We start from the raw sequence: 22,701 nt of genomic DNA, 5'->3' as shown, positions 1-22,701 counted from the left end.
TCTCTCTCCCTGTGTTGCATTCTGTTACTCTTCCTGTTGTCCTCCATGGGGGGTGTTTCCACACCTGCTTTGACTCTCAACCAGGCATTTAGTAACCTTGAAAGAAACAGCTCCCCACAATCCATACACCCCCCCCCCCCCCCCCCCCCCCCCCCGCCAATCACCTCTGTTGACGGTGACAGGGGCCCCATAGAAACAGACTTTTTGTGTTCTGTTAGAGATGTCATCTGTCTGCAGGGGTTCCTAATTCACACTGGAGACAAACTCTAAACAATGACTTGAGGGTTATTTGAACTGCCTTGCTTTCCTTAAAATCCTAGCCCCCTTAAAGTCAAATCTGGACCTCGAAGCCAGCTCCATTGCTTTTTAAAAATAATTCCCCTCTCACCAGGGACTGTTCTTATTTTTACTATGTTCTACATGTAGAATAATAGTGAAGGCATCAAACCTATGAAATAACACAGATGGAATCCTGTAGTAAACAAAAAAGTGTTAAACAAATCAAAATAAATATAAACTTTATATTATTATTATTATTCAAATAGCCACCATTTGCCTTGATGACAGCTTTGCACACTCTTGGCCTTCCCTCAACCAGCTTCACCTGGAATGCTTTTCCAACAGTCTTGGAAGGAGTTCCCACATATACTGAGCACTTGTTGGCTGCTTTTCTTTCACTCTGCGGAGCTGACCCATCCCAAACCATTTCAATTTGATTGAGGTCGGGGGATACGCCATCACTTTCCTTCTTGGTAAAATAGCCCTTACACAGCCTGGAGGTGTGTTGGGTCATTGTCCTGTTGAAAAACAAATGATAGTCCCACTAAGCCCAAACCAGATGGGATGTTGTATTGCTGCAGAATGCTGTGGTAGCCATGCTGGTTAAGTTTGCCTTGAATTCTAAATAAATCACTGACAGTGTCACCAACAAAGCAGCGCCCACACCATAACTCCACCACCTCCATGCTTCATGGTGGGAAATACACATGCGGAGATCATCCGTTCACCCACACTGTGTCTCACAAGGACACTGTGGTTGGAACCAAAAATCTCTAATTTGGACTCCAGAACAAAGGACACATTTCCACCGGTCTAATGTCCATTGCTTGTGTTACTTGGCCCAATCAAGTCTCTTCTTATTTGTGTCTATTAGTAGTGGTTTCTTTGCAGCAATTCGGCCGTGAAGGCCTGATTTCATGCTGTCTCCTCTGAACAGTTGATGTTTAGATGTGTCTGTTACTTGAACTCTGTGAAACATTTATTTGGGCTGCAATTTCTGAGACTGGTAACTCTAATGAACTTATCCTCTGCAGCAGAGGTAACTCTGGGTCTTCCTTTCCTATAGCGTTCCTCATGAGAGCCAGTTTAATCCTAGTGCTTGTTGGGTTTTGCGACTGCACTTGAAGAAACTTTCAAAGTTCTTGAAATGTTCTGTATTGACTGACCTTCATGTCTTAAAGTAATGATGGACTGTTGTTTCTTTGCTTATTTGAGCTGTTCCTGCCATAATATGGACTTGGTGTTTTACCAAATAGGGCTATCTTCTATATACCACCCTTACCTTGTCACAACACAACTGATTGGCTCAAATGCATTAAAAAGGAAAGAAATTCCACAAATTAATTTTTAACAAGATGCACCTGTTAATTGAAATGCATTCCAGGTGACTACCTCATGAAGCTGGTTGAGAGAATGCCAAGAGTGTGCAAAGCTGTCATCAAGGCAAATATATTTTGATTTGTTTAACACTTTTTATTGGTAACTACATGATTCCATATGTGTGTTATTTCATAGCTGTGATGTCTTCACTATTATTCTACAATGTAGAAAATAGTAAAAAATAAAGAAACCCTGGATTGAGTAGGTGTTGTAAAACCTTTGATCGGTAGTGTGTATTATCCACATTTAAAATACAGTTTAGCAATCTGCTACGGCAATAAGGCTCCTTGGCGATTTCATTGATCATTTTCCTATTTCAGATAGGCCTAGTTTGGGTGGGTTGTCATTATATACAGTGGGGCAAAAAAAGTATTTAGGCAGCCACCAATTGTGCAAGTTCTCCCACTTAAAAAGATGAGAGGCCTGTAATTTTGTTATATACCCTTTGTTGGCAATGACAGAGGTCAAACGTTTTCTGTAAGTCTTCACAAGGTTTTCACACACTGTTGCTGGTATTTTGGCCCATTCCTTCATGCAGATCTCCTCTAGAGCAGTGATGTTTTGGGGCTGTTGCTGGGCAACACAGACTTTCAACTCCCTCCAAAGATTTTCTTTGCGGTTGAGATCTGGAGACTGGCTAGGCCACTCCAGGACCTTGAAATGCTTCTTACGAAGCCACTCCTTCGTTGCCCGGGCGGTGTGTTTGGGATCATTGTCATGCTGAAAGACCCAGCCACGTTTCATCTTCAATGCCCTTGCTGATGGAAGGAGGTTTTCACTCAAAATCTCACAATACATTGCCCCATTCATTATTTCCTTTACACGGATCAGTCGTCCTGGTCCCTTTGCAGAAAAACAGCCCCAAAGCATGATGTTTACACCCCCATGCTTCACAGTAGGTATGGTGTTCTTTGGATGCAACTCAGCATTCTTTGTCCTCCAAACACGACGAGTTGAGTTTTTACCAAAAAGTTATATTTTGGTTTCATCTGACCATATGACATTCTCCCAATCTTCTTCTGGGTCATCCAAATGCTCTCTAGCAAACTTCAGACGGGCCTGGACATGTACTGGCTTAAGCAAGTATGTCTTCCATTTCCTAATAATTGCTCCCACAGTTGATTTCTTCAAACCAAGCTGCTTACCTATTGCAGATTCAGTCTTCCCAGCCTGGTGCAGGCCTACAATTTTGTTTCTGGTGTCCTTTGACAGCTCTTTGGTCTTGGCCATAGTGGAGTTTGGAGTGTGACTGTTTGAGGTTGTGGACAGGTGTCTTTTATACTGATAACAAGTTCAAACAGGTGCCATTAATACAGGTAACGAGTGGAGGACAGAGGAGCCTCTTAAAGAAGAAGTTACAGGTCTGTGAGAGCCAGAAATCTTGCTTGTTTGTAGGTGACCAAATACTTATTTTCCACCATAATTTGCAAATAAATTCATTAAAAATCCTACAATGTGATTTTCTGGATTTCTTTTTCTCATTTTGTCTGTCATAGTTGAAGTGTACCTATGATGAAAATGACAGGCCTCATCTTTTTAAGTGGGAGAACTTGCACAATTGGTGGCTGACTAAATACTTTTTTTGCCCCACTGTACCTTACTAGGTGGTATTGGCTGTATGTGTAAATCTATCTGTAGCATCACACAACCTTCCATCCTTATGCGATGAATGACGATATTTGTGAGGAAGAGCGAGGCGACAGACTGACCACGATTTCCATCTGATCCTGTAACCCCCCCTGCATACGTGTAGGCTGTATGATCCTGCTTGGCCTGGACTCCAGGGAAGTCACCTGATACCTCTTGTTCATATTGGCTGCTAATGTGAATGACTTTCAGTTCAAAACACAGGCTTAACTCTGTTTCTGTGCCTAAAGTACAATCTACCAAACAAAAAGTCTGCACTGAAAATGCATCACCATTTTTATGGCTGTAATTACAGCGGGTTAAAAGGTGTGTGTGTGTGTGAACCACAGTTCTAGATGGTGTGCCTGTGCTAATGTTTTCCTCTCCTGTGTGTTTTTTTTTACAGACACTACCCCAAGACAAACTTTACCTGCGTGGCCGACACTCCTGAGAACCTCCGCCTCAAACAGCAGAGCAAGATGCAGAGCCAGGTACCTACCTACTCACCAGACCACAGATAATCCCGGTCCACAGGTCTCATAACGCCGTCAGTGTGGAAGTAATTAAAGATGCTTACGAGGCCTCATCACTGATCCTCATATTGAAATGTCTCTATGATGCTCTGGCTCTAATGACCTATGACGCTCTAATGACCTATGACGCTCTAATGACCTATGACGCTCTAATGACCTATGACGCTCAGGCCTATTTGTGGAGACACTCCTTTTAAACTGCTAGGATTTATGTGCATTCTCTCTCTCTCCCACATGTTTGTGTATAGTCATCCTCCATTTTTCTCCATCTTCCTGCTCTGTTCTCTGCCTGTGTCATCGCTGATTCTCCTCCACTCATGTTTCTCCTTTTCCTCCTCCTCTGTGTTTTCCCCTCCCACTGTTCTCTCTTTTGTTCATTCATATTTTCCTCCAGACAGAAAGTACCCCCCAGGCCAATAGAGCGCCCCCCTCTTTATGACGAAGATCCTCTGTCTCCGCTTCTCTCTTTTTTTTGCATTCCTCTCATTTCCTTCCTCTTCAGATTTCACTTATCTCTTCCTCCTTCGACCACCCTCCTCCCTCTTCCTGTGTCAGTGCCTTCCTTTCTCTCCTCTCTCCCTCTCGTAAACTATTGTAATGAGGTGTGACGGACCTCCCTACCCTGCTACCATAGCAATAGGGTTCCCGTGGCAACACTGTAGGCAGTGGTGAGGGGGACAGAGGAGAAGCAGCCCCAGTTCCCCACACGCACCCTCAACTTCCATTCGCCGCTCGCACACACTCAAATGATGAGCTAGCATGGACACGGGCACACACACACACGGATGTACAGTAGCTAGTTAAACACACACACACACACTTGGATGTTGACGGTTTCCGAGACACACGGAGAGTTTGAGTCCGAGCCTATTTCCTGTCTTCTCCTCTAATAATCTATGACAGGGCCTCTGTGCTCCGGCCACACACACAGTATATTCAGGAAACATCTATGGGATGCTCACAAAGGGCCCTTAGTCAGCCACAATTACATGGAGTATTCCCCACACACACACTTACACAACTCGCACACGGCTACATTTAAAAAATAAATAAATCCTTTAGTATATATTAATAAGCATGTTCTCATATGTGTGACTATGATACGTATTTAGGAGGACTGGTTATTAGTTGCTGTGGGTTGAGCAGACTTAACACACCCCATGCAGAAAAAACGCCATCTGTGCCCGTCTCTTTCTCTCTGATCTCTCCCAACTGCTCTTCTTTCTTTTTTTGTTGCCACAAGAGTCATGTGGACTGGAAACTATAGTCCAACTGAGCCCCGATGCCCCCTCACTGGTCTCGCTCTCTCGTTCCATCTCTTTCTCTGTATAAAGTGAGAGGATGACTAGAAGACTAGAGTTGGAGAAATGGCCATCAGTCACAGTCCGGACCCATGCTCGTTAATAGCACCACCGCCAATCCGGATTACATGCAGAGGGGAGAGGAGGGGTGTGTGTGTGTGTTGGGTTTAGCTGTGGATTAGCAGCCATACTGACTGACAGTCTCAGTGTATGTAGTCTGTCCACCAGCTCCCAGGGGCCTCCAAGAGGACTGTGAGGATCCTAGAAGACCAGTAAACAAACAGACCGAGGCAACATGGCCACACGGAGATAAGAGTCCAGCCACACACACACACATTCTCAGAGGAGGCTAATGAGACCACTGACAGATGCTGGAGCCTAGTATCTCCAGCAGCAACCTACAGAGAAGATCAACCAGCTCCACATCTCTGCTACGTGTAAACAACACACACAGCCTACATCATATGACAACGTGCAGTAGTTCTAAAACGGACACACACACACACCACCAACTCTTTAGTGTGCAGAGAGCAAATCTCCAATCTCATCTTTATTATAGCAATAACAGGTGACCCAGTTTTGGTCCGTTTTTTTCTTCTCCCCTCTCCAAATAGACTGTTATTCTGGTACATCCTGTGATAGAAGGCTGATTTCTATTGGCCAGGGTCTGAGGTCTGGGGCCTGCTGGGAGATCTGGACATGGATTTGGAGTGTGGGGAGGGGCTGGTAGTGTTGAGAAGACTGGGGGTGAAAGGTTATGAGAGACAGTTGGCCCTAATAAAACTGTCTGGAAAATACATTGGTTTGTCATACTGCTAGAACAGGAGAGTGGGGGTGTACGCAGTAGAAGATCTGAAAGGCAGCCGTCAGTCAAACTATTTGATTTCCCGACTAATGATCACATGAGGTGCATTCGGGAAGTATTCAGACCCCTTGACTTATTCCACATTTTGTTACATTAGAGCCTTATTCTAAAATTAATTCAATAGTTTTTTCCCTCGTCAATCTACACACAATATCCCAATATGACAAAGCAGAAACAGGTTTTGAGAAATGTTTGCAAATGTATGTCCACTACCGTTCAAAAGTTTGGGGTCACTTAAATGTCCTTGTTTTTGTCGGATTTTAAAATCGCATCAAATTGATAAGAAATACAGTGTAGACATTGTTAATGTGGTAAATTACTATTGTAGCTGGAAACGGCAGATTTTATTCCCAGCTACCTGGAAGGACAGCATCCCGTAGTCACCTCTTCACTACTGTTGAGTCTGGTGTTTTGCGGGTACTATTTAAGGAAGCTGCCAGTTGTGGACTTGTGAGGCGTCTGTTTCTCAAACTAGAGAAACCTGCACCTGGGCCTCCCACTCCTTCTATTCTAATTAGAGCCAGTTTGTGCTGCTCTGTGAAGGGAGTAGTACACAGCATTGTACGAGATCTTCAGTTTCTTGGCAATTTCTCGCATAGAATAGACTTCCTTTCTCAGAACAAGAATGACAAGTTTCAGAAGAAAGTTCTTTGTTTCTGGCCATTTTGAGTCTGTAATCGAACCTACAAATGCTGACGCTCCAAATACTCAACTAGTCTAAAGAAGGCCAGTTTTATTGCTGCTTTAATCAGGACAACAGTTTTCAGCTGTGCTGACATAGTTGCAATGGGTCTTCTACTGATCAATTAGCCTTTTAAAATGATAAACTTGGATTGGCTAACACAACGTGCCATTGGAACACAGGAGTGATGGTTGCTGATAATGGGCCTCTGTACGCCTATGTAGATATTCCATAAAGTATCAGCTGTTTCCAGCTACAAGACATTTACAACATTAACAATGTCTACACTGTATTTCTGATCAATTTGATGTTATTTTAATGGACAAAAATGTTGCTTTTCTTTCAAAAACAAGGACATTTTCTAAGTGACCCTCAAACATTTGAACGGTAGTGTATTTATTTAAATATCACATTTCCATAAGTATTCAGACCTTTTACTCAGTACTTTGTTGAAGCATCTTTGGCAGCGATTACAGCGTCGAGCCTTCTTGGGTATGACTCTACAAGCTTGGCACACCTGTATTTGGGGAGTTTCTCCCATTCTTCTCTGCAGATCCTCTCAAGCGCTGTCAGGTTGGATGGAGAGCGTCGCTGCACAGCTATATTCACGTCTCTCCAGAGATGTTCGATCGTGTTCGGGCTCTGGCTGGGCCACTCAAGGACATTCAGAGACTTGTCCCAAAGCCGCTCCTGCATTGTCTTGGCTGTGTGCTTAGGGTCGTTGTCCTGTTGGAAGGTGAACCTTCGCCCCAGTCTGAGGTCCTGAGCGCTCTGGAGCAGGTTTTCATCAAGGATCTCTGCTTTGCTCTGTTCATCTTTGCCTTGATCCTGACTAGTCTCCCAGTCTCTGCCTCTGGAAAACATCCCCACAGCAGGATGCTGCCATCACCCTGCTTCACCGTAGGGATGGTGCCAGGTTTCCTCCTGTTGGCATTCAGGCCGAAGAGTTCAATCTTGATTTCACGAGACTAGAGAATCTTGTTTTCTCATGGTCTGAGTCCTTTCCTTTAGGTGACCTTTGGCAAACTACAAGCGGGCTTGTCATGCATTTTACTGAGGATTAGCTTCTGTCTGGCCACTCTACCGTAAAGGCCTGATTGGTGGAGTGCTGCAGAGATGGTTGTCCTTCTGGAAGGTTCTCTCATCTCAACAGAGGAACTCTGGAGTTTTGTCAGTCTTGGTGGTTCCAAACGTCTTCCATTTTAAGAATGATGGAGGCCACTGTGTTCTTGGGGACCTTCACTGCTGCAGACTTTTGTTGTTGTACCCTTCCTCAGATCTGTGCGTCGACACAATCCTGTCTCGGAGCTCTACGGACAATTCCTTCAACCTCATGGCTTGGTTTTTGTCTCTGACATCCACTGTCAGCTGTGCGGCCTTTTTATATAGACAGGTGTGTGCCTTTCCAAATCATGTCCAATCAATTGAATTTACCGCAGGTGGACTCTCAAGTTGTAGAAACATCTCAAGGATGATCAATGGAAACAGGATGTGCACCTGAGCTCAATTTCTTGTTGTGTAGCAAAGGGTCTGAATTAAGAGGTCGACTGATTTAATCGGAATGGCCGATTTTAATTAGGCAAGTCAGTTAAGAACACGTTCTTATTTTCAATGACGGCCTATGAACGGTGGGTTAACTGCCTTGTTCAGGGGCAGATTGACAGATTTTTACCTTGTCAGCTCGGGGATTCAATCTTGCAACCTTACAGTTAACTAGTCCAACGCTCTAACCACCTGATTACACTCCACGAGGAAACTGCCTGTTACGCGAATGCAGTAAGAAGCCAAGGTAAGTTGCTAGCTAGCATTAAAGTTATCTTATAAAAAAACAATCAATCAATCAGAATCACTAGTTAACTACACATGGTTGATGATATTACTAGTTTATCTAGTGTGTCCTGCGTTGCATATAATCGGTGCGTTTTCGTAAAAAAGGACTGTCTTGCTCCAATGTGTACCTAACCATAAACATCAATGCCTTATCTTAAAATCAATATACAAGTATATATTTTTAAACCTGCATACTTAGTTAATATTGCCTGCTAACCTGGCTCGTTGCGAACTCTGTGAAGACTATTTTTTCCTAACAAAGACAGCCAACTTCGCCAAACGGGGATGATTTAACAAAAGAGCATTTGCGAAAAAAAGCACAATCGTTGCACGACTGTACCTAACCATAAACATCAATGCCTTTCTTAAAATCAGTACACAGAAGTATATATTTTTAAACCTGCATATTTTGCTAAAAGAAATCCAGGTTAGCAGGCAATATTAACCAGGTGAAATTGTGTCACTTCTCTTGCGTTCATTGCACACAGAGTCAGTGTATATGCAACAGTTTGGGCCGCCTAATTTGCCAGAATTTTACGTAATTAAGACATAACATTGAAGGTTGTGCAATGTAACAGGAATATTTAGACTTATGGATGCCACCCGTTAGATAAAATACAGAATGGTTCCGTATTTCACTGAAAGAATAAACGTCTTGTTTTCGAGATGATAGTTTCCAGATTCGACCATATTAATGACCAAAGGCTTGTATTTCTGTGTGTTATTATGTTATAATTAAGTCTGATTTGATAGAGCAGTCTGACTGAGCGATGGTAGGCACCAGCAGGCTTGTAAGCATTCATTCAAACAGCACTTTCGTGCGTTTTGCCAGGAGTGCTTCAAGTAGTGAGCTGTTTATGACTTTAAGCCTATCAACTCCCGAGATTAGGCTGGTGTAACCGATGTGAAATGGCTAGCTAGTTAGCAGGATACACGCTAATAGCGTTTCAAACGTCACTCGCTCTGAGACTTGGAGTAGTTGTTCCCCTTGCTCTGCAAGGGCCGCGGCTTTTGTGGAGCGATGGGTAACGATGCTTCGAGGGTGGCTGTTGTCGATGTGTTCCTGGTTTGAGCCCAGGTAGGAGCGAGGAGTGGGACGGAAGCTATACTGTTACACTGGCAATACTTAAGTGCCTATAAGAACATCCAATAGTCAAAGGTATATGAAATACAAATCGTAGAGAGAGAAATTGTCCTATAATTCCTATAATAACTACAACCTAAAACTTCTTACATGGGAATGTTGAAGACTCCTGTTAAAAGAACCCACCAGCTTTAATATGTTCGCATGTTCTGAGCAAGGAACTTAAACGTTAGCTTATTTACATGGCACATATTGCACTTTTACTTTCTTCTCCAACACTTTGTTTTTGCATTATTTAAACCAATTTGAATGATGTTTCATTTTATTTGAGGCTAAATTTATTTTACTGATGTTTTATATTAAGATAAAATAAGGGTTCATTCAGTATTGTTGTAATTGTCATTATTACAAAAAAAAAAAAAATGTATCGGCCGATTAACCGATATCTGCTTTTTTTGGGTCCTCCAATAATCGGTATCGGCGTTGAAAAATCATAATCGGTAGACCTCTAGTCTGAATACTTCGGTAAGTAATTTCTTTCTGTTTTTTATTCTTAATAAACGTGCAACGATTTCCCCAACCTGCCTTCGCTTTGTCATTATCGGGTATTGTGTGTAGATTGACTGAAATTATTTCATCAATTTTTAGAATAAGGCTGTAATTTAACAACATTTTGAAAAAGTGATTGTTTGAATACCTTCCAAATGCACTGTATGGCCAGAAGTTCAAATTGGCTGTTTACATGCAAAAAATGATGTACTTTTTCTGTCTTTCACTTAAACATGGGAGGAACCAGAAAGATCAAATGTTGTTGAAAAGAGTTAGTGCTAAATTTAAGACACACACACACACACACACACACAAATGGGACATGTCACACACACATTGAATTATGGCCCAGTCATCTCCTGCCTATCCTCACAAGGTGTGTGGGGTAGAGGACAGGTCAGCACTCTGTAGAGCTGTGTCAGTCAAACAGCAGTCAGGTGACCTGTGGTCAAGGAGCGTTTAGAGCCACAGACCCCGACCAACATGAGTCGGCATGGGTTCCAATCTGGCCCAGAGTGCACCTCTCCCTACTTTCCGGTCTTCTCTCCACTTTCCTGTCTACCAATAAACCAATCAAACACGTAGGGTGTGGGACTGCCCAATCCTTAAAACAACAGTCAGGCTGGCTGGCTGTCAGAGGAGAGGAGTGTAGTCATAGAAATAGAATATCTAGATTAGGGTAGATATTGTATTTCTGAGTGTGAGACTGCATGGGGTGCTGCTTGGTAATGGATTATGGCAGCAGACTCTTCCAGGGCTGGGCAGGCAGACGAAAATTTGTTTATTGGTGCAGTCTAGCACCAGAGAGAGAGGGAAGTGATTGTCATTTTTTACATGTCACTGGGCCTGTATTGTGTTTCATAGGGAACCTGAGTATGTATGTACTTGTGTGTGTATGGGTTGATACTTTGTGTGTGTGTGTGTGTGTGTATGAATCCACAAGTGTTGCGTCATCGGTACAGTAGGCCAGCTGTGTGTGACGAAGAGCTGCTGTGTTGTCATTAGAGTGATACCCATCTGATTACATGGGCTGGTCACTTCCTGTCATACTGAGGGTCACACTGGGAAGGGATGGGTAAGCACACACACACACACAAAGACCTATGCATCAGGGTTTCCGGTAATAGCCGGCTTTTGGCTTTAATTTTGCTTTTGTTTTTCAATATAAATAGGAAAGTCGATTTAATAAAATAAATTGGCACCGGCCAATTGTCCGGGGGAAGAAAAAAATCGAATTGCGAAATAATGCATTTTTTTTGCCTATTCATTGGTGGAAATACCAGTCAATGTAAATACATTTGACAGGTCATGCTTATCGGTCTGTAGGTTAATTTGTATCTTACATGTCAGACGTGGGCACGAGAGCTGCTGCTGAAGCATCTCAAAAGGCAAATGCATATGGTGCTTTCAAAACATGGAACTTCAGGTCGGATAGTCAGACCTCCAGAAAGAGGCCCGAGTTCCAGACTTGGAATTCCCGAGTTGGATGACAAAACTAGTTTTCCCAGTCTGAGCTAGTTTATCATTTTATTCCCCCAAGGCACAATTTGAGTCATATTAACAACCCATGCTAGTTGTTGCATATTAGATCTCCCCCTTTCTAAATGTCTTAACGGCTGTTTTCATCTTTCACATGAAACTGCTCGCATCTGCGGTGCGTGTTTTCCCGCAAATTGCATTATGGAACGAACATTCGTGCGTCTCCTTCTGCCTTGTGTGCATTGCTGCCATTTTATAATGTGAAGAAGGAATAGTATCAACATGTTAAGCTAAATGTTCTGATCTGTTTCATCAGACTCATTTGCTTTTTAACAAGATGACCTACTGGTTGTATGAATTTGGGATCTATCATCCCGCAACTGTCCCAGAATATGTTTGGAATAGGCCATTTCTTTCTCAACAAACTGACCAATAGAATAAGTCAACTTTGTTTTTACTATCTGGGATAGTACAGTCGTGGCAAAGTTTTGAGAATGACACATTAATTTTCACAAATTCTGCTACCTCAGTTTGCATGATGGCAATTTGCATATACTCCAGAATGTTATGAAGAGTGATCAGAGGAATTGCAATTCATTGCAAAGACCCTCTTTGCCATGCAAATGAACTGAATCCCCCAAAAACATTTCCACTGCATTTCAGTCCTGCCACAAAAGGACCAGCTGACATCATGTTAGTGATTCTCTCGTTAACACAGGTGTGAGTGTTGATGAGGACAAGGCTGGAGATCACTCTGTCATGCTGATTGAGTTCGAATAACAGGCTGGAAGCTTCAAAAGGAGATTGGTGGTTGGAATCATTGTTCTTCCTCTGTCAATCATGGTTACCTGCAAGGAAACACGTGCCATCATCATTGCTTTGCACAAAAAGGGCATCACAGGCAAGGATATTGCTGCCAGTAAGATTGCACCTAAATCAACCATTTATCGGATCATCAAGAACTTCAAGGAGAGCGGTTCAATTGTTGTGAAGAAGGCTTCAGGGCGCCCAAGAAAGTCCATGAAGTGCCAGGACCGTCTCCTAAAGTTGATTCAGCTGTGGGATCGGGGCACCACCAGTACAGAGCTTCCTCAGGAATGGCAGCAGGCAGGTGTGAGTTCATCTGCACACACAGTGAGGCAAATACTTTTGGAGGATGGCCTGGTGTCAAGAAGGGCGGCAAACCTGACCTTAATCCCATTGAGAACTTGTGGTCAATCCTCAAGAGGCTGGTTGACAAACAAAACCCCACAAATTCTGACAAACTCCAAGCATTGATTATGCAAGAATCCTAATGGAATCCCTGCTATGCATATACCATACATCCATGTGCATTAATACACATACCCTCTCTGTTGTGCACACACCTCTTGGTGTGACCTTATAAGGCCATGTCAGCACATCCTGTGTGTATGGTCTCACTGCCCTGGCAACAGGAAGTCTCTCGCTCTTTCGCTCTCTCTCTCTCTATATATATTTTTATATTTCATTCGTGTCTAGTTATATGTACATGGCTCTCTCAATTACCCCGTATAGCCACGCTGTCGTTACTCATTGTGTTGTTACCGCAAGGAAGCATTTCACTGTTATTTTTTGACTCTTGGTGTGTGTTCCGATTTACTATGACTACAGTGTGGTCTGACCGGGTGTGATTGTGTGTTCCAGGTGCAGTACAAGGAGGAGTTTGAGAAGAACAAAGGGAAAGGTTTCAGTGCTGTGGCCGACACGCCAGAGATGCAGAGAATCAAGAAAACACAGGACCATATCAGCAACGTACGTCTATCTGTCAACACACACACGCAGTACCTGTCACAGGACAGGAACAACAACCAGTCCATCTCTCTCCCTCACCCTCAGGTTGTCTTAAATGGAACCCTGGTCAAAGTAGTGCACTATAGGGAACAGTGTGCCATTTGGGACTCAGTCCGACACTGCCCACCCACTTCATATTCTGAGTGGGTGCCAATCATCACAAGTGCCCAGCCTTTGTGTACTGGGGTATGCCTGAAAGGAGCCAGCACTGCAGATCACTCACTCACACATATATATATATATATATATATACATACATACTGCGCAAAAAAATAAAGGGAACACTTAAACAACACAATGTAACTCCAAGTCAATCACACTTCTGTGAAATCCAACTGTCCACTTAGGAAGCAACACTGATTGACAATAAATTTCACATGCTGTTGTGCAAATGGAATAGACAACAGGTGGAAATTATAGGCAATTAGCAAGACACCCCCAATAAAGGAGTGGTTCTGCAGGTGGGGACCACAGACCGCTTCTCAGTTCCTATGCTTCCCTGCTGATGTTTTGGTCACTTTTGAATGCTGGTGGTGCTTTCACTCTAGTGGTAGCATGAGACTGAGTCTACAACCCACACAAGTGGCTCAGGTAGTGCAGCTCATCCAGGATGGCACATCAATTCGAGCTGTGGCAAGAAGGTTTGCTGTGTCTGTCAGCGTAGTGTCCAGAGCATGGAGGCGCTACCAGGAGACAGGCCAATACATCAGGAGACGTGGAGGAGGCCGCAGGAGGGCAACAACCCAGCTGCAGGACCGCTACCTCCGCCTTTGTGCAAAGAGGAGCAGGAGGAAGACTGCCAGAGCCATGCAAAATGACCTCCAGCAGGCCACAAATGTGTCTGCTCAAAAGGTCAGAAACAGACTCCATGAGGGTGATATGAAGGCCCGACGTCCACAGGTGGGGGTTGTGCTTTACAGCCCAACACCGTGCAGGACGTTTTTAATTTGCCAGAGAACACCAATACACTGCTCAAAAAAACTCAGGAGTTCCTGCTGATTGAAGCCTGGGCACAGGGTTACGTTACTACCTCCCTCTGTGATCCTCTGTTGCAGAAGGCCGCTGCCCAGGGCCTTGCTTGCGCTGGCAGACCAAGGACACACACCCTGACAACACAGCACGCAGTTGCCCTGCTCGGTCTTCTCTAATGACTTAATGAGTGTGTGGAGGGTGATGGTTAATTACTGCTTTCCTACATGGAACAGATTCTGTGTGTCACACACATCAACACTTCTACAACCCCAGGCAAATGCAGCGAGAAGAGAAACATCATGACGTGTTTTGAGAAGTCCGTAGCAACCGTCCCAGCTGTTAAGAGTATGTGTGGACAGACCAAGCCAAGGGGTGCGGTTGATTATCTCCGTCTTTCTCTCCCTCCTCCTTTTCTCCAACTTTCTCTCCCTCCTCCTTTCCCCCACTTTCTGTCCCACCTCGGCTGCACACACGCTCAGTAGTCCGGCGAGAGACAGACGTGTCAGCCTGTCCAGGTACCTTTTGAAATGTGAGATGTCCAACTCCAGCCCCCTCTCGTTCACAGCCGTCTGTCTGGACTTGTCTATCTAGTCCCTCTTTCTCTCTCCTTTTCTCTCTCTTTCTTTCTTCTTCTTATCTCTCTGTCATATGACTCTAATTGACATTTTATTTTGAACTTTAATTTATTTTCCTCCATCCCTCTCTCTCCCTTCCTTCCTACCTCCTTTTACTTTCTCCTGATTCATGTAGTGAAGGTTAAGAGGGGTGGGGGCTCTTTTGTGTCCGGGACTGGGTCTGGCAAGGGCTGGGCTCTTCCTGTTCAGCCTCACGCACTCGCACGCCATCTGTGAGGGACCCTCGCCTTCCAGACAAACAGAAGTCATGTCAGACGCGCCTCTCTCACATAACATATTGAAACACATTGCTCGCTCTGTCTCGCCGTCGCCGAACGCAATGTCCTCGCTCACACGTAACACTGGCATCTCTTCCAGTCAGTCTGTGAATACACTCTTCTCTGACACCCTGAACACACAGGCCTCTTTCACCCAGCCGGGCGGAGGGAGGGAGGGAGAAAGAGGGCAGAATCTAGGCTGTGTGTGTCAGTCAGTTTTATCAGTCAGTCAGGCTGGGAACGTGAGTAGGGCTCTTATGCTGCAGTAACGGATCTGTCTCGGGTTTTATGGGCTAGTGGTCATTTGGAGATGAATGCTGTCCTTGTCTCTCTCTGTGATGTTGGCTGGGTTATTATGTTGGGGCTGGTGTTGATGCCGCTTTGATTTACCTGAATAAACAAGGAGCCATTCTCACCCACTTGCTTTAGGTCTCTCTGTCTCTCTCGTGTTCGTTCCTCATGTGTCAGCGAGGGTTGTTAGGCAGCGCTGAGGTCACCCAACTTCCTGGCTGCGATGTCATTTCCTCTGTGTCAGCAGGCCTATTGTAGAAACACAGCAGTGTGTAGCCTAGCACTGTAGCGCCCCCACCTATTACACACACCCCACCTGCCTGGTGAGGGATCTGGAGACACCTGCTGGACACAACAGGAACTGTATTTTATTTTGCTTCTCTAACTGGCTATCTGCTGGACTGAGAGTCGACAGGATGCAATCGGGGTTTTCTTATCAAACTAAGCAGCGCCATACATGATATCTGGGTGTTATATCTTGTCACTCTATGAGCGAAGTGTCACAATGGGAGTATAATGTGTCTGATTTTCGCACGTGTATTTTGTCTGTACAGATTAAGTACCATGAGGAGTTTGAGAAGAACAGGATGGGAGGAGAAATCCCATCTCCCCAGCCCAACAGCCCCAATCCAGGTACACATGCTGAGAGACACACACACACACACACACTATGACTATGCGTTTATTAAAAATTCACTATGCCATTTTCTTGGTCGCTAAAATTCGAATCGTTTGCCTCATTCCACAAGCAAGCAGTGTTGAATCATTTTACCATCTAAAATATATTTTTCACAACAAAGAATATTGCAGTTTGTGTACGAAACCTAGAGTAAAAGACGCAAAAACTCGACAGAATAACGGGAAGCATAGAAATAGCGCACATAGAACAGATCTTCCACTTAGACTTGCTTTTAATGAGAGTGACAAATCTATAACTCGCATTATGAATTCTGTTACATTTTGCAGTTTTAACATCAGTGAGAGTAGACAAATGGTTACATTATCCCTGGTCGTAAAATGTGTTTGATCTTTCTTCTCTGTGGACAGCTCCTGTTTTCAGCACACTATGATTGTGAGCTAGTGGTTAACCTGTGCATTCACTTTGTACATGTTATCACCTTTCAATATCACAAACATAGTCATTGTTATAGTTAACTGAAAGGCGCTAAATGATGGCTGCAAGTTTTGACTTGCTCTGCTGTGGAATTCAGAGCCCTGGGGCTGACCAATAGGATGCCAGTTAGATAGAGGGGAATACAGCAGGAGGAGATGAGAGACAGGTGGGGTTGTTTTCAGAGTGCCAGGGACTGGGGGATCCGTTTGTCAGACTGAATATCCAGAAATGTCTATCTTTCACTCTGATTCAATCACTCAATCTTTCCCTCTCTCACATTACTCTCTCCTTCTCTCTCGCTCTCTCTCTTTTCCCCCCTCCTTCCCTCTCTCACATTACACTCTCCCTCTCTCGCTCTCTCCTCCTTCCCTCTCTCACATTACTCTCTCCTTCTCTCTCGCTCTCTCTCCTCCACCCTCCTTCCCTCTCTCACATTACTCTCTCCTTCTCTCTCTCTCCTCCCCCCTCCTTCCCTCTCTCTCACATTACTCTCTCCTTCTCTCTCTCCTCCCCCCTCCTTCCCTCTCTCACATTACTCTCTCCTTCTCTCTCGCTCCCTCTCTCTCTCCTCCCCCCTCCTTCCCTCTCTCACCAGTGTTCCAGCAGCAGCTGCCCCACCAGCCCCCTGCTGCGTCTAAGAACTACAACTATGAGCCGGCTGCGGCTCCTGGACCAGTCCGCCAGGCGGCCGCCGCCCCCCCTCCCAGCTCCGGGGTGAGGCAGAGAGACCCTCCTCACTACTGTGTTAGGGTCCGTCCCAAACGGCACCCGAGTCCCTACTTTAAAGCACTGCTTTTGACCAGGGCCCATTGGGGTCCGGTCAAATGTAGTGCACTATATAGGGAATAGGGTGCCATTTGGGACTCTACATTTGGGATGCACTGTTCTCTCTGCATGGTCTGTTCTCTCCACTGTGCCTGGCAGTATCCACATGACCCGCCCTTGTAGCATTGTCTCGTTAGCAGAGACTCTTACTGTCTCTGTTGAATGTGGTGTTCTCTTTCTCTCCCTTCCCTCCTATTCCCTTTACCCCCCCCCCCCCCCCCCACCTCCCTCTTCCTGTGTGTAGAAGCGGTACCAGGCGGTGTATGACTATGCTGCAGCCGACGAGGACGAGGTGGGCTTCCTGGAGGGAGACGTGATCGTAGACGCGCAGGTGATCGACGAGGGCTGGATGTACGGCCGTGTGGAGCGCACTGGCCAGCAGGGCATGCTGCCTGCTAACTATGTAGAGGCCATCTGATCTGAGAAAGAGGGGGGTGGGGGGTGAGAGAAGCAAGTGAAAAGCCCAGTGCCATCTCATCTTAATGCCGCTTTCTATTTCTTTCACTCATTCTCTGATCTGTCCTGTAAGACCCCCTCTTCCTCCTCCATCTCCCCTTTTCAACCTCCCCGGTATACCCCTGGTCTGCTTTCCTCCAACGACAGACTCCCTCCCTCTGTCTGAATGTCTGTCTGTCTGCCTTGTCTGTCTGTGCTGTCGTCTGTCTGCCGGTCTCTGTCCCAATTCTTCGGTCCACTAAAAGCGCTGTCCCAAGTGGAATTTAAGTCTTACAGAAGTATCATACCTCCATCTTACAGGCTATACACACACGTCAGGGGTTATACAGTGTATGACCACTATCCTAGCTACAGCACTTCATATTCCAGCAAACTATGATGCAAAAACGATATGACCCCTTCCCCCCACCTCGTCAATCAAGTTGCCATGACAGCAGAGAACTGAGGCCAATGTGGTCACGAGAATGTGGGTGTGGCATCTTCAAAAGGTTTTGTTCTTTTCTTTTTTTTCTCTTCCATTTTTGAAACTGTCTGAAATTGGCCTGACTGGAAGCTCAGTGAAGAATATTACTGTATCTGGGCAGTTAGAACTCAGCTTGAATATTTGACTTGTGTACATTCCATTAACCTATCAATACCCCATTGTTGTCGTGTCAGTGAGCAGTCTACAGTATCAGTCTTACCAGAGAGGTCTTATATATTTCTATTACCACACGTGCGCATTTATCAATATTACTTATCTGTTCCCTCACCTGTCTTACCCTGTCCTGCACTGCATTGTGGGTATTGTTCTGAAACTAAACTGGAATCCTATCTTAACTGAAGAGCACCTCCTGCCCATGCCTTGTACCTCAAGTTCAGGCATTTGAAGTACAGGAGGGATCAGGGACGAGTTAGTTAGGGGATGTGGTTACAATCATCTTACAATCATGTCATCACCTCAGTCAGTGGGTGTGAAGATATTCCTCATTCTTGCTGTCTCCCGCCCGCAGCCTCAAATGCCTTCCGACAGTCTTACAGAAAGATGAGTGACGTGATGGTGGTTATGGTTGGAGTGGGGGGGGGGTTTGGGCCAGGCCCTGCCCTCTATTCCAAGATGACCAACATCCGAGTTGATCGATCGTAAGCGCGAAGGTCAAACACAATTCTCAAAACAATTCTGTATTGTCAATTTTTTTTTCTCTCATTTGTTTTGGTTGTTTAACGTTCCAATCCTTATGAGAAGTGTTGAACTGAGGTCAGAAATCCAGGCTGTGGTAAATGTTATTGTTTCTACTTCATATCATGCTGTTTTATTTTCCTTTTTGCTTTTGTTTGGTATTGTAAGAGGCTTATTCTAAAAAATGTCAATGTATCAAATACATTTCAGAAATAAAACGGCAACTCGATTTATGAACCAATAAGGCACGCTAGTTTGTCTAGACGTGTGCATATGCTGAGTTAGCAATCCCACAGATTTAGATCTATGGGGTAAATCAACCGTCAACCTCCTGGGTTATGTAATTGCCTGATAATTGTCAAGCCAATTTTCCTGTTTTATTGTGCCAACTCGTGACTGGACTATCTCACCCAGTTCTCTTGCCCTTGAAACTCTTGAGAAGTGGACAGCAATGTTCTGGAGTGCCACTGGCTCATGAATATTCACATGCTCATTAATGAGCAGTTGTCATGGCGCATAGTAACATTAGGCCCCGCCCTCTCGCCTGCGTTATAGATATTTCTGACAGTCTATGGGTCGGACATTCCCTACCAAATATAGTGGCAAACATGTGTTCCTTTGTTGGCACGGAAAAATCTGAGAAATGTTATGCAACAATGACCTAACTTTCGTAGTGGGGTAGCTACGAGATCCGTCTGGCTGTCCCATCGTGGGCAGATAATTCCAGTGACGACAATCGTTGTACATTCCATGTCCTACAGGACCGTGTGAGGCTTGGAGAGGGACGTGGTTTCAGTCGAGGGTGAACTCTTTCTCCTCCTGGACCTCTGTTACTTCTCTCTTTGCCACCCTACTGTTTATTTCTCTTCACTGTGACGGGTCACAGATGAGGGGGGGGGGGGGGACAACAACATGGGATTAAAAATAATGTTCAGCTTTATGAAAACAAAACAATACGCTCACCACGTAGTTTGATGATATTGTACAGTTGTTTTGGGTTATAGGTCATGGGGCTGGGGAAGGGGCTTTGCCTGCAGACTAAAGCTGTAGTGTGGAATGATTTGATTTAATGAGGTGAGGGGCTGTATGAAGGGTAAACGGTACCCACTTTAATACCAGTGTGGTGGAACGTGTTGGACAATAATTCTGGCTTCAACTTTTGTAATGTTATGTTTTTAAATTTAACTAGAATGAACACAACACACACCTCAACCTGACTAGATAATCAGATTGCCATGCAGATGAAAAGGTACGTCTAGGCCTGCATTTAGCATCCAAGACCTCTCTACTTGACAACTGGAAATGTTTAAACTCACACACTGTATGAAGGGCAGTTTTGGGGCCGAGCTATTGGAAGTCTCATTGCTTTGCTTCAGCAACTGAATAAAGAGTGAGGAGGCGGTTTGGCTTGAAGTGATTGGAGTGTTCTTGGCGTTTGTATGAATTTGGATTGCCTTGTACAGTATCTGCAGTCAATGCCTCTCAAAAGAAAATTGCCTTGGCTACTTGGAGGCTTTGGTGTGTTACAGATGGGGGGTAAACCAAGTTGGCTGCCGCAGCTGTTTTTCCTTCAAAGTGATGTGGATTTGTTTTAGTTGCTAGGTAGATTTAGGAGGGAGGTGAATGACGGTGATCGTTGATTGGCGGGAAACAAATCCAAAGTGGCCAAAGACAAGACAATGGTGTTTTTGTGTGACTGGAGTGATGATAGACCACAGTGGCAAGGCATAGACATGTACTGTACCATGTTATAGTCTGTATTGGGTTGGATGGGGCTAGGAGAGAGAGAGATGCTGTTAACACATACTACTGCTATCCCCCCTCCAAACCTGAGAGAAGGGGGGCAAAGTAAGACTATGAATCTGCCAGGAGACCAATATGCTCCTCTGCTTTGGTATCACTCCCAAACTCTGCTGTATCACATCTCATATCATCACCTTGTTCTCCTCCCCCAATGTATATGGTCCTATCAGTCCTATGGCCAAGAGTCCTCAAACCTTCTTCCCCAATTATAGACTCCTATGTCCTATGCTTCTGATGAATCAATCCTTCCCTGCTTTTGTATGAAACTGGTATATAAATCGCATCAACCAAACACTGACCTAGCATTCAGACCGATGTTGTGCATTCCATTAAAAAAAATTGATTTTGTTTTGATAGCATTTTTGTTATTCCTGTTTTTGAACATGCATATATTGACATTCTTTAAAAAATATATAAAAAAACAGACTCCAGTTTTAATTTAAAGACCTGAGAAAAGCATAATGTTGCCCTGTTACAGCACTTCGAATTGTACTTAAACATTCTACAGATTCAATAAAATGTCATTTTTACTCAGTAGCGTCCAGTATTATTTGCTTCCTTCGGTGTAAATGCTTCCTCATTCGGTGTGATTACTTGGCTATATGACTACGAGTTTGCTGGACGCAGATTGCATGTATTAAACGTATACGGGACTGGGCCCTTGGCAAAAATAAACATGTCCCTTGTTTTACGCTACTTCCCACCTTGGTTTTAATGTCTACGGGTATGCTTCCACGCGTGAAATATTATACAACGTATCTGACGGGAGGGGTTTCATGTAGGGAAGCGATTATTCTGGTCCGGCTATTTTCGGAATCCGCCGATCTGCGCCGGTGTTGAGGCTGCCTATTTCTTCGTCGTGTATTCTAGCGATACATCAGCATCCTCCGTTTTTCTGGCATTCTCATCATGTTGGACATTTTAGTATTGATGTTTTTCGCCATCATGGGACTCGTTTTCCTATCCTACATCATTTACATGTTATGATGTGTGTCCGGATTTTGGTCCCAGCCGGTGGACGGGCCGGGGATATGGCGAGCCTCACCTGCATCCGCGGTACCCATCGCTGACAATGGTAAACAGCGCACACAGATTAAAACGTTTTATACTAAGAATTCTGTATTGCAAGAAGTCAGCCTCTAATGCTCTGTAGTTATTGAATTATAGATTTAACATTGAGAAGATAATTGAATCTTTCATTTGTGTGTGTATGTATGTATATATGTATGTATATGTATGTGTATATATATATGTGTATATGTATATATATATGTGTATGTATATATATATGTGTATGTGTATATATATATGTGTATATATGTGTATATATATGTATATGTGTGTATATATATATATATATATATATATATATATATATATATATATATATATATATATATATATATATCATTGCTGAAACATTAATGGGAAAATAATATTTCAGAATAATATAAAACCAGTGTTTCAAGTCAGCGTTATAAGGAAATATTAGTTCATACTGTTATAATTCTTTCCACCGGTATTTGTCTTTCACTTATGGAGAAATATTAATGGGTATTAAAGTGCTGTGAACTCCCTTTACCACGTGTCCCTTAGGAAATAAATAAAAAGAAAGCGTAACACAGAAGGGGAGCATAATAAATGTGACATCTGTGCATCCTGCTGCATTTCTGTTCCAGGGAGGAGAAGGGGGGGGGGCTTTACTGTCACTCTGGGGGAAATAAAGATGGCCCATCAGAGGGGAAGACCTTGTAGGACACAGACTGATT

General features: G+C 44.2%; 1 protein-coding gene across 1 annotated transcript in view; it reads left to right on the top strand.

Moving 5' to 3' along the window:
* Positions 1-21,466, top strand: part of LOC139364635 (LIM and SH3 domain protein 1-like) — a 36,649-nt gene extending 15,183 nt beyond the window's left edge. The window contains exons 3-7 of the mRNA XM_071101550.1: positions 3,692-3,776; positions 13,274-13,381; positions 16,130-16,208; positions 17,285-17,403; positions 17,759-21,466. Coding sequence (XP_070957651.1) covers positions 3,692-3,776; positions 13,274-13,381; positions 16,130-16,208; positions 17,285-17,403; positions 17,759-17,932 — 565 coding nt within the window. The 3' untranslated portion in view covers positions 17,933-21,466. The remainder of the gene's footprint in view (positions 1-3,691; positions 3,777-13,273; positions 13,382-16,129; positions 16,209-17,284; positions 17,404-17,758) is intronic.
* The last annotated feature ends 1,235 nt before the right edge of the window (positions 21,467-22,701 follow it).

This window comes from Oncorhynchus clarkii, chromosome 13 (genome assembly GCF_045791955.1).
Source record: "Oncorhynchus clarkii lewisi isolate Uvic-CL-2024 chromosome 13, UVic_Ocla_1.0, whole genome shotgun sequence".
Classification (NCBI taxonomy): domain Eukaryota; kingdom Metazoa; phylum Chordata; class Actinopteri; order Salmoniformes; family Salmonidae; genus Oncorhynchus; species Oncorhynchus clarkii.
Note: the sequence above shows the minus strand (reverse complement) of the source record. Positions and strands in the feature narration are given on the sequence as shown.